At 41.5% G+C, this 12541-nt stretch overlaps 1 protein-coding gene across 4 annotated transcripts in view; it reads left to right on the top strand.

Moving 5' to 3' along the window:
* The window catches only part of AIFM1 (apoptosis inducing factor mitochondria associated 1), a 774257-nt gene that overhangs the window by 289413 nt on the left and 472303 nt on the right, over nt 1–12541 (top strand). For all 4 annotated transcript variants that reach the window (XM_044057008.1, XM_044057010.1, XM_044057009.1 and 1 more), the window contains one exon: nt 10832–10922. In XM_044057008.1, coding sequence (XP_043912943.1) covers nt 10832–10922 — 91 coding nt within the window. The remainder of the gene's footprint in view (nt 1–10831; nt 10923–12541) is intronic.

Raw genomic sequence — 12541 nt, 5'->3', positions numbered from 1 at the left:
TGCCTCAAATTCACACCTTCTGACTCAACAAATTAGTCAAACAGGCAACACCTCTCTCTAAAGCTGTTATGGATGTTATTTTGGAGGCCAGGAGGCCTAGCACCAGGAAAGCTTACTCAGAAAATGGAGGAGATTGTGCGCCTGGAACCAGGCTCAAAACCTTGACCCTCTTGTTCCAAACATTCCTCAGATTTTACAATACTTAACTGAGATGCTGGACAGAGGCCTATCCTTCTCATCAATTAAGATCCACGCCTCTGCCATTTCAGCACATTACAACACAGATCCTCCTTTATTCTCTCATCCCTTGCTAAAACAGTACCTCAGAGGGGCTAACAACATAAGACCGCCCCGGAGAGCACCAACACCAACTTGGGACCTCAACTTCGTTTTGGAAAAACTGACCTTACCATCTTTTGAGCCAGCCAATACAGCCGATCTAAAATTTTTATCATGGAAAACAGCTCTGCTCCTGGCAGTAACTTCAGCACGAAGAGTCTCAGAGCTACAGGCATTAATGGCAGTGGAACCTTTTATAATTTTTCATCAGGACAGAGTATCTTTAAGGACAAACCCTACCTTTATGCCAAAGGTGGTAACTAGTGTGACTCTTAACCAAACCATCCATTTGCCAACTTTTTATCCAAATCCCCAGAATAAAGGGGAGAAACTTCTGCATTCTTTGGACATACACAGGCAGCTACGCTTCTCCTTGGACAAAACAAAGGCTTTCAGGAAAACTGAGCAACTGTTTGTAGCATATGCTGCAGGATCACAGGGCAAGGCTATCTCAAAGCAGACTATATCCAAATGGATAGGACACTGTATTCGGTACTGCTACACTCACCATGGAAAATCAGTCCCAAATAACATTAGGCCACATTCCACCATGGCAACAGCCACTTCAACAGCCTTTCTCAGAGGAGTACCTACCAAGGAAATTTTGGAGGCTGCAACTTGGAGTTCAGTGCACACCTTCACCAAGCTTTACCACCTGCCTCTAAATCCAGAGCAGGCTTTGCCACTGCAGTTCTGCAGGGCCTCATAGCCAAGCCTAACTCTTTATAGACCAGCCACCCAACCTCAGCTTTGGGATTCTACCCAAGTGTAATGACTGCAGCAGTGTAACACGGTAAACATAGTACAGTTTTGTAACTACCATAAATGTAGATGTTCGAGTGTTCACACTGCTGCAGTCCAGGTTACCCTCCCTCCATCCCCTCTGAACTAGCTGGACTTATCTATACCTTTCTATCCTATACAGCCTTTGGGGTGTATTTGCTGGTAACTGAAGCTATTGTTTTTATTTTACATGTATATTTTTGATTAGCAATATGTATTACCTTCCTACTTGGGGGCACCTGACATCTGGGGCAAGAAAAACTGAAGAAAATGGCTATGCATCTTATATACCCCTGGCGCACTGACGTCAGGGAAGAAGCGACAGCAACCGACGCCGGACCAAGACTTTGGAACTCAGGCCGACTGCTGGACCGCCTGATGGCAGGATAACCCAAGTGTAATGACTGCAGCAGTGTGAACACTCGAACATCTACATTTATTGTAGGTACAAAACTGTACTTTTTACGGTGTCAAGTTGCCAGCCCGGCACCCAACCTTCCATGGAAGGCACACACACGTACACACTCACGCCTGGGCCAGTTTAGAGTGTCCAATCCACCTACAGCATGTCTTTGGGATGTGGGAGGAAACCCACACGACCACAGGGAGGACATGCAGATTCCACACAGAAGGCACCCCAGCTGAGGATCGAACCGGAGAACCTCTTGCTGTGAGGCGACAACACTAATTGCTGCACCACCGTGGCGGCCCTAAAATCTTTATAGCCTAAACCAAGTAATTTAATTTCAGGCTTTTTCTTAAGGTTAGCTAGGCTGAGCTAACCCCTTCCCTTCCAGCATCTTCTGTTAAAATATATACATTTCATCGATTACAACAATGCAGTTTGACATACATGTATATTTCTTTTCTGTCCAGCAGGACCCACTGTTGACGATCTTTAACACAAACAACTTTTCAAATACATTTTTAACACAAACATCTGTACAAATCAATTTGATATTCAAATGACATATAATGCTTTACAAAACTCCAGCTAGCTATGCTGGCTTATGTTACACATGCATTATCTTACTCTCCATGGCACAGCTAGCACTGCCTCACATTATCCCATCTCTTCCCACTTTGAAGACTCAAGCTAGTTTTTCAAGTGGTCCTGGAGAAATGTTGCTTGAGAGAAATGAGCCTGTCTGGGAACACATTAACCCATACCCTGTCTTGAGAGCCCATCTGCATTGGCATTGCCGTCCCTATTAGAGTGCTGCACTGTCATGTCATATGCCTGCAACCCTAGGCTCCACCTTAATAACTTTGCATTTTGCTCGCTGGCTTGATGTAGCCATGGTAAGGGATTGTGGTCTGTAACCACCGGGGATTTCCTTCCATATAGAGAGCGCTGAAGTTTTTCCAGTCCCCTTACTATGGCTTGACATTCTTTTTGTACAGCTGCATAACATTCATTTCTGGTTTGGAGTCTATGGCTGAGATGTACAGCAGGGTGGTGTTCTCCTTCTGAGGAATCCTGGCTGAGTACAGCCCCCCACCCTATGGTTTGAAGTATCCACCTGCACAACAAATTATTTGCTGTAATTTGGACTGGCTAGCACAGGGGGTCCTCCCAAAGCCCCTTTAAGCTTTTGGATTGGCTCCACACTAACTTATCTGGCCTGTTTTTCCTCATCAGGTCTGTGAGGGGAGCAGCTGTTGTACTATTGTTAGGAACAAACTTTCTATAGTACCCTGCTGTCTCCAAGAATGCTATCACCTGCTTTTTGGTAACAGGGGCAGGCCATGCCTGAATACCTTCCACTTTGGCAGGTTCTGGCCTGATCTCATCACTCCCCACTTTCTCCCAGGTAGGACACCTCTGCCATACCCACCTGACATTTACGGGGCTTAATGGTCAACCTTCCCTTTGCAGTCTGCCCAGGACCTCCCTGACCTGCTGAAAGTGCTGTTGCCAGGAATGGCTGTAGATGGCAATGTCATCCAGGTAAGCAAGGGCATAATCTCCTGCTTGTGCTAGTATACCATCTACCAGCCTCTGGACCGCCACTGGGGCATTTTTCATCCCAAGGAGCATCTTCACGAACTCATATAATCCGAAAGGAGCCACAAAGGCTGACCTCTCTCTAGCGGTGGGAGTCGAGGGCATCTGCCAGTAGGCCTTGGTCAGATACATGACCTCCCACCCAGATGGTCTAAAGCTTCATATGTACTGGGCATGGGGTAAGCATCTGACTCTCTCTAAGTTTCATTATCTGTATTCCACACGCAACCTGGTGCTGCAATCCTTCTTTGGTACCAGGATCACTGGGAAGACCCAGGGACTGCTGGACTCCTGGATTTCTCCTAGTTCCAGCGTTTCCTGTATCTCCTCCCTCAGTGTGCGTCTGACTTGCTCAGGCATCCTGTAAGGGGTCTTGCTTTACAAGTCTTTGGTGTCCTGTATCCACATGGTGCTGCACCAGGTGGGTGCACCCATCTGTCACTAGACTGCTGTAACACTACTCGGATTTCTCGAATCTAGGTAGGGGATAGCTGCTGGCACATTGCTACCACTTCCACTGAGGTGTCGGTATGAGCCTCGTTGAGGAGGTCAGTCACCAGATCCCTCTCAGACTCCTCCTGCCACCCCTGCAAATACTCAGCATACGTGACCTCCCTATCATGGTAAGGCTTCATAATGTTAACGTGGTGCAGTTTGTGCCCTTGCCTTCTGCCTGGAAGTTTTACCATGTAGTTAATATCACTGACTTTCCTAACAACTTTGAAGGGTCATTCCCAAGCTACATGCAGCTTATTGTGTCTGACGGGAATGAGCACCATAACCTGCTGTCCCACAGCATACACTTGGGCTTGAGCATTCATGTCATACCAGGGCTTTCCTGCTTTTGGGCTCCTGCCAGGTTCTCTTGAGCCAAGCCCTTGAGCTCACTAAGCCTTGTCTTGAGGTTAAGAACAGAGCCACAAAAGACTCCTTGTGGGATTCACACACTCTTCCACTCATTGTGAATCAAATCCAATGGCCGCCTCACCCTATGCCCATACAGCACATCAAAGAGTGAAAAACGTGGATTCCTGGGGTACTTTTCTGTATGCAAACAGCAGATGGTGCAAATATTTGTCCCACTCTCTCTTAAACTGGGCTGCAAATGCCCTTAGCATGGTCTTCGGTGTAGAGTTTTAACCTCTCCACAAGACCATCAGTCTGGAGGTGGTAGGGAGTAGTCTTTTGGTGCTTCAACCCACAGTGCTCCCACAGACACGCCAGCAGGTCTGCCATGAAATTACCACAGCTGTTAGTATTTCTCTCTGGAAACCCACCCTGCTGAAAATATCTAACAAGCATTTGCCACCTTCTCTGCCTCGGAGGACAGAGCCACCACCTCAGGGTATCTAGTAGCATAATCTACTACCACTGGGATATATTTCTTCCCTCTGGAACTTGAGGTACTCAGAGGCCCCACAGTATCCATAGCTACTCTCTGAAACAGCTGCTGAATCTCAGGAAAAAGCATCAAAGGAGCTTTGACCTTATCTCCTGCCTTTCCTACTTTTTGGCACTGCTCACAGTTTTCTGCAGTACCCTGTTATATCCCTTGCAATCCCAGGTCAATAAACGTTCTGCATAATACACCTCTTGGTACGCTTTATGCCCAAATGGCTTGGAAAAGCAATGTCATGGGGTATGGCTAGAAGTGCCATACAGTAGGCTCTGGGCACCACCAACTGCTGTCCTTACCTCTCCCTCTAGCCCTCCCTCAGGGGTCCACTCTCTGTAAAATAAGCCTTTGTTCCAGTGTAGAGACTCTCCTTTTCCTTGAGAATCAGTTGTCTCCTTAGCTACCTACTTCAAGCCTCGTAATGTAGGGTACAAGTGCTAAGCCTGTGTCAACTATACCTTTTTGACCCTTCCCAGCTCACATTCCACAGGAAGTCTGGTATAGTCTGACAGCTGTGCCTCACTGTCAGCCTGGCTACTACCATTCACCTCTGCCCTTGCAGTCACGCTTACCAAGGCAGTGTCAGTACCTATCAGCAGCTGTGGCTCACTGCTACAGGATAGCTGCCTCCCTGCAATAGCCACATCACCAGGTTTGGCTTCAGGTGTGGGGACTCTTTGGATCTCCTTCAGGCTACCAGATTGACATGCCTATCGCCAAGCCTGATTGAGTGTGACTGCATGCACACAAGGTACTACATTATCAAAATCACTCCCTATCAAGACATCTGCAGGGATATCCTCAAGCACATCTACCTGCTTGCTTCCTTTTCCACCCTCCCAGTCCAGGTGAACCCTAGTCAAAGGTATATGGAATGGAGTCCCTCCTAAAGCTCTAACTGGAGTGGACTGCCCAAGCAAATACTGCTCCTCTTTAACTATTGCAGGCTTAATAGTAGTTATGTCAGATACTGTCTTTCTCTTAGCAGTGGCCTGTTTTCCATCCACTAAGATAGGATATAAACTCTGGTGATTGTTTGGTACCCCTGTTGCCTCTAGACAATGTACCACTGACATGCTGTTATTCCCACTTGCTGGCTCCCTCACCTTTTATTCTCCACTGTGCTCCAGTGGACATTTGTATGCTACATGGCCCTCTGGTTACATTTAAAACATCTAAACCTTGATCCTGACCGTATACCTGAACTAGTGGCTTCCCGTTTTACTGGTGGACTCTGTTGGGGTGGTTTCGTCTGTCCACTGTGGGTTCCTTTACATCTATGTGCAGCACAGGGTATCCCCATCATGTGCAGTGGTGCCCTGCTTGCCAAGTAGAGGTTCCCTTTTTTCCCCCAGCTCATCTGCAGAGTTACACTTCTGCTCTGCTAACTAGATTCTCATATCCTCATTCAAAGTGCTAAGGGCTTGTTCCCTCCCTAAAAGTCTGCCAGCCTTTAAAAAGTGGTGACCTGATATCTACTCTCTCAAGTATGAAAACAAGTGCTTATCTTAGCAATATAATCACATACACTTTTATCTGTCCTGTCTATGCTCACAAAAAATTACTGTAAGCTTCAGTTAGCTTAAAGCATTCCAATAAACATTGTTTAACCTTGTCATAATTTAAACAGTATCAGACAGTTTATAAACAAGTTACAGCTTTACCATGGAGTAAGGGGGGGGGGGTCAGGAACTGTACCAGGAGCCCTTGGTCAGCGTCATATTGTCTACATGCTCTTTCAAATTGGTTCATATTACGTTATCAAAAGATAATGTAATTGAACGGCCGAAACATTGAAATGGCCGCATTTCAGAACTTTTATTGTGGGGGGCTGCGCCCCCACACCCCCACTAAATTTATATTCCAACTCCGAGATCGCACTACATTGAGGAAAGGGCAGATATCCTAATCTTCACAGTACTGCAATCCCACAATTCAAACTTCGAAATTCAGCAGTTTTCGATGTTTTGGCCGTTCGATTATGTTATCTCTTGATAACATAATAGGAACCCCTTTCAAATATATGAATAAAACTATCAAAATTATCACCTTCTGTGTACTGTGGAGGAAGTTTACTGACCTTTGCTGCTTCTGCGGTTTGGTTATTCCCTTCCCCATTGCCTCCCTGTTCCTGTTGAGCAGTCAGACTGTCTCTCTCATGTTGATACTGTTTCTCATTTTCTTCAGTTTCCAAGCCCCACAGTCTCTCTGCTGATTCTAATTCCATGCATTTTGCCTCCATTTCAAGCCTCTTTAACTCCAGATGGGTTTATAAGTCCTTTGAGGAAAAGATAAACTGTCCTTTTCCTGATGGCTGCACATCCCCATCACCAAACTGTTTGTTTCTGTGGTTGCTGGTCTGTGCTGCAGTTGCAACTGAGGCTGAACTCATTTCCTCTTTAGTCAGGTTTGGCATGCACCAGTCCTTTGGGTTTGCACACCTTAGCCAACTGATTCACTGTCAGCTTGTCGTAATCCTATGCTGACTATCTATGCCTGCTTTCCCTGACTAAACTACACAAAAATAAAACTATTGTGAAAAATGAAATTACTCTAGTGACAATTGCAGGCTACAGAAGTTCAGTTAATATCCCACCAGTGCTCACTAATGTGTCACATCTGTCTTCTCAGCCAGTGATCAATCCTCACCACTGACACTGATGGGGGACGTTCACGGTGAAAAAAGTAGATACACACAAGTACTTTCAGATGCAGGTGTCTGCACCAAGTGCAGTTTTCCTTAAGAGCACACAGGGAATGCCCACTCCAGTCCTAGGGCTGGACATCCTCTCCAGGCCGCAAGTAAGACTCCTGACTGACCACTATAAAGCTGAGTCCTTAGCCAGGTGTTTCAAATCAAGTCCTCCACCACCCTCTCTGTGAAATTGGTGCTATCAGTGTCCCTGTTCAAAGTAGCTGACACACACACTCATTGAGATATTATTTTCTCACACACACACACACACACACACACACACACACACACACACACACACAAACACACACTTAGGAAAGGCTGGCATAGCTTACATGCTCTGCCACTTCCACCAAGACTATAAGGTAGATTCACTGCCACCAGTACAAGCGAAGCCAGCTACATTAATGCTCTTACAAGGGTACCCAATTTCACTTAGTAAAATGAATACTTATACAAATGGTCATGTTTGACTAAGCAGCAAGGCTTTCAGGAATGTGGAGCCACAGTGCCACTAAATAAATGCAAGTACTTTCAAAGGTTAAATATTTTCTAAAAGATCAGCCCCAATGCAGGGTTGGATATATTTAATAATAAAGAAAGAAAAACATGGATACTGAATATCTATTTACGTTGAACACCAGAGTTTTAGTCACAGGAAATACAACACCGGTGGAAAGACTCGGCTACAGGAAAAATACATTTAACTAATCTCACTATATTTTTCTAACTGACTGAACAATTACTGTTCCCTAGTTACTTACTAAAGTATGGCAAGGTGAAAGTGGATGAGTATCTCTTGTCAAGTCCAAAAACAGAGTGCACTTATCACATCTCCCACTAGTATTCAAATACCATTTCACTGTTCGCTACAGAATGAAATCTCATTGGTTTCCTCACACTCTGGTTCCCACACTACTCCCTCACTAGAAACTAAGCCAGGATCTGGCATTGATGTGTCACAATACACACACAGAATTTTAGCTAAGGTTTATTACAGCATCTGAAAACTGTAAAACAATTCCAACACTTCTACCCTTCCTCTGGCTGCATTCAGACATGTGAGATAAAATATTAATGGCCTAAACCAAGTCATTTAATTTCAGGCTATTTTCTAAGGTTAGCTAGGCTAAGCTAACCCCTTCCTTCCAGTATTCTCTTTTAAAATATATACATCTCATCAATTACAACAATACAATCTGACATACATGTATATTTATTTTCTGTCCAGCAGGACCCACTGTTGATATTTTTTTTAACACTAGCTACTTTACAAATACATTTTTAATACAAGCCTCTGTACAAATAAATTTGATATTCAAATGACATACAATTCTGTACAAAACTCCAGCTAGATATGCTGGCATATGTTACACATGCAACGCCCTACTCTGCCTGGCACAGCTTGCACTGCCTCACATCATTACAGTTGCATCATCCTGTCTTGTGCAGCTGCTCTGATCAGAGGGCCTCAGCCGAGTACAGGAGCTTATGATGCAGCATATATGCCCTAGTTTAGGACATGGTTTTGTTTGTACATTTATGTGCTATTTTGCTTTTTTCATATACTTCAATAAATTTGCCCCAAATTACAAAATGGCTTTAGTTTCCTTTTAATCAATGCTTGCAGTGTCACACAGCATCTTCTCCAGAGCATAAGTCATTTTGGAATCTAAGGATTGGTCTATAAATTTAATTTCAGAGGAGAATAGACCTCTGCAGTGAGCCTACATTGCAATTGTTGAATAAAACCAGTTGAATTATTGTAGTCCTTGGATATACTGAGTATGCATTGTTCATTTTGGATAAAGCCTTTTGTTATCAGCAGTCTGATTGGGTGCTCTGATGTATTTGCCTGCATTCTCTAGTGTACTGTTGCAAGTCAGGATTACTAGATTATTTGATTATTTACAGAGATAGGTTTCCAGTATGCTCATTATAGCTTATATAATGCAGTCCAGAATGTAATTACCCTGTTATGATGGTGAATGCAGTTGCTGAGTTGGAGTAAAAAGTCACAACTAAAAGAATTTTTTTTCAATTTTTAACATTGAGAAATAGTTTGTGTAAGGTGAAGTGTATAGGTTAACTGATCACAGACGAGTGACGCCTCTGTATGCTTCTGCAGTTACCTCCTACTGATGCCTCTAAGTGTCAAATATTATTTGCATTAATAATTCTAAAACCATGCTTACACAATTGCAGACACAGCTTTATAGATATTTGACCTCTGTCTACTGCAGGTAAATAGATATTAACTGTTGTTCATATAGTATTTATTCATATTGCCATAAAGTTTTTCTAAATATCTTGACAACCAAGTAGCACAGACACAACTGGTTAGCCTCATATGATAGCCCTCAGCTGGCTAAACAAAATGCTGATGATAGTATGCATGTAATTGGAGTGGTTGCTGAGATTATTGTAAGCTGTTTAGAAAATATTACAAACGTAGTAGTTTCTATTATAAACCACTAGATACAAATTAATAAAAGCAACCAAAGTCCAGTGACTCAAAACTCTGAAATTTATTAAAACATGTCTAGCACCTTGGCAAAAATGCGTTCAAAGGAGTTAAAAACTCACACAGTTACAAACATTGTGTATAGTTTCTTTAAGCACTTAATCACACCAATTAAACAATTACATTTAAATATCCAATTAAATGAAAACCTTCCAATTGCAATGCACATTTATATCAGTAGGGGTCAGGGTACCATATGTAAGAATAAATAGTTTCCTTGTACTGAAATTTTTTCTAAACTTCCATATATTTGTCTTGTTGAATGACGGTCTCTAAAATTGAACCCTGAAGTCCCCCTGGATCCCCATTGTGGTACTGTTTAAAATGCATTGAGAGAGGGCTTTCAAATTTTCCATTTTTTTATATCCCTTACATGTTCTTGCAATCTTAACTTGAAAGGCCTCTTGCATTCCCCACTATAAAACCTATTACAAGGGCACTTCATTGGATACAAAATACCATCCGTTTCACAACAAAATCTGTTATTCACTCTAAACCTCGCCCGTTAATTTTATCAAAAACCTAACTATGAACTACTCCTTTGAAGTCATTTTTGCTGAGATGCTAGAGGTGTTTCATTAAATTTCAAATGGAGTTTTGAGTCACTGAACTTTGGCCATTTTATTAATAGTTTCTATGTTTACTGTGACTTATAAAATCAAGTTTAACACCTAGAACCTAAAGACTACTACTACTATCAAAATGCTTTGTGATGAAGAGTTTGCCATTTATACTTTTTTAGTAACATGTGGTTTCAGAGATATTAACATTTCTTTGAAATTTGAGGACATAACTTGAGCCTATTAGGCTCCGGCCATTGGAAGTTACAGTGCAAACTTTCAGAGCTACACTGAAGGAATGAGTTAATATTTGATAATGTAGTTTTGTCATCTCAGTGTTCATAACAACAAGTAACATTGATGGTTGGAATTAAGTTGTTTGTATTTAACCCAAACATTTAAAAATGTTGCCTGAAATAAACCTGTTGATTTCAGTGATTAATGTTTAATGCACCAATCCATTAAGTAGTCTGTGTGGAATAATCCATTCATTTTTTTTCTTTTTTTTTTTTTCTTTTTAATTTAGCATATATTTTCAGCCTCCATCTTTCTATGTGTCTCCAAAGGATCTTCTTTATGTTGAACATGGTGGAGTAGCCATTCTTACTGGTAAAAAGGTGAGCCTGGAGAAAACGGGTTTGATGGGTATATTTTATTGGTGGATTTGTGCATCACAGTCTGCTAAATATAAGGCTGCAATAAATATTTCCTTTCATTTTTTTCTTAGTTGTGTAACTGCTAAGATACTTTTGTAATGATAATATTGTAAAATGGTGATATTTTGTAAAATACTTTTTTATTTGCAGTTCAGTAGCTGGAATACACAACTGCAAATGGCCTGTAATGCGGATATTTTGGGAAGTGTACACAGATTCCTATGACACAATTTAGACGACTTTGATTTTTAAGCAAAATAATATGTTGTCAAACTCTGCTTCTTTTCTGCTTACGTTTTCTTTTTCATTGCAGTCAGCAAAGGTCAGTATAGCAGACAACTGCATGCACTGAGATAATCTTTATGGTATACACGAATCTTGACCCAGAAAGACATTTGTCCATGGTCTGTACTAGATGATTATAGCTTATGAGGGAGACCTGGCAAAACATATCAGGAAATCTTCAACAAAGAAAATCAAGCATCAGATTATTTACCTTGTGGAATTTTTTTTTTCAATTACAGAATTAGCCATAATGACAACTTTTGCTGTACTGCATAAATAGGTCTCTCCTGCAATGTAAAGGGTAATGAGGAATAGATTGCCATAAAATCATTGAAGTTATTTTATTTGTTGAGGAAATTGTATCTCTTTTGACTCTCACTGCATTCAGCAGACGTCAAAACAACAAACTTCTTTCTTTTTTAATAAGATTATTTGTACATCATTACTGACTGTGGCTGGATCCAGACAGGAAGAAGTTAGTCTTTCATAGTAGACTGTACTTGTTTGCGTCACAGGAAGACAGACAAATTTAAAAACTGAAGAACAGAGAAAAAGAAACTTCCAAAAAATACCTCAATGAATGAAATAGTCTCCAAAGAGTGTTAGTCAGGCGCTCAAATTATGAGCAGAATAAGTGAACAAATCTTATAATGCAAAGTGTAATGGGAAATATATGGTAATTCCCACATAGTAATTCAGATTGAGTTTGAAGCAGAAGTTTGTGATATCAGAGAGCAAGTGTTGTCAGTGCGATCAAAATTCAACTGCCCGTCATGATTGATAAAATATTGACTAACTGCATTTGTGATGGACATCACAGCATAGTGTGAGGACGAGAAAGAGAAGCTTACTGGTAGCAAATCATAGTATACAGATATATTTGTGAGTTCATAGTTTGCCCATATGAAGGGTTTTATGAATTTTATTAATGCTCACTGGTTTCCTCTCTTTTTCTGCTTGGTGTTGAATAGAACATGAATTGTTTTTAACATAGCAGTATGTAAAGTGTTGAATTAGTGTGTGCATAGTTTATGCATGTTTTCAACAGCAAGCTGGATAGTTATTGGAAAACAAAAAACATAACAGAAAGTGCAGAATCCGTAACTACCTTTGAAGCAACTTTTAAGAGAACTAAAAGTAACAGCATCAGTGACTGAAGATTTAATAATAAGAAATAAAGTTGCACTTTTATAAAAAATGTCCTTTGGATGTATAGAAAAAATTAACAAGTTTCAAAACTTTTGTAAGTAATTTATAGTCATAATATATAATGTTTTAAAATATATTTTGGTGTA

The sequence above is a fragment of the Protopterus annectens genome, chromosome 15.part0 (assembly GCF_019279795.1).
Source record: "Protopterus annectens isolate FY-2018-M chromosome 15.part0, PAN1.0, whole genome shotgun sequence".
Classification (NCBI taxonomy): Eukaryota; Metazoa; Chordata; order Ceratodontiformes; family Protopteridae; genus Protopterus; species Protopterus annectens.
Note: the sequence above shows the minus strand (reverse complement) of the source record. Positions and strands in the feature narration are given on the sequence as shown.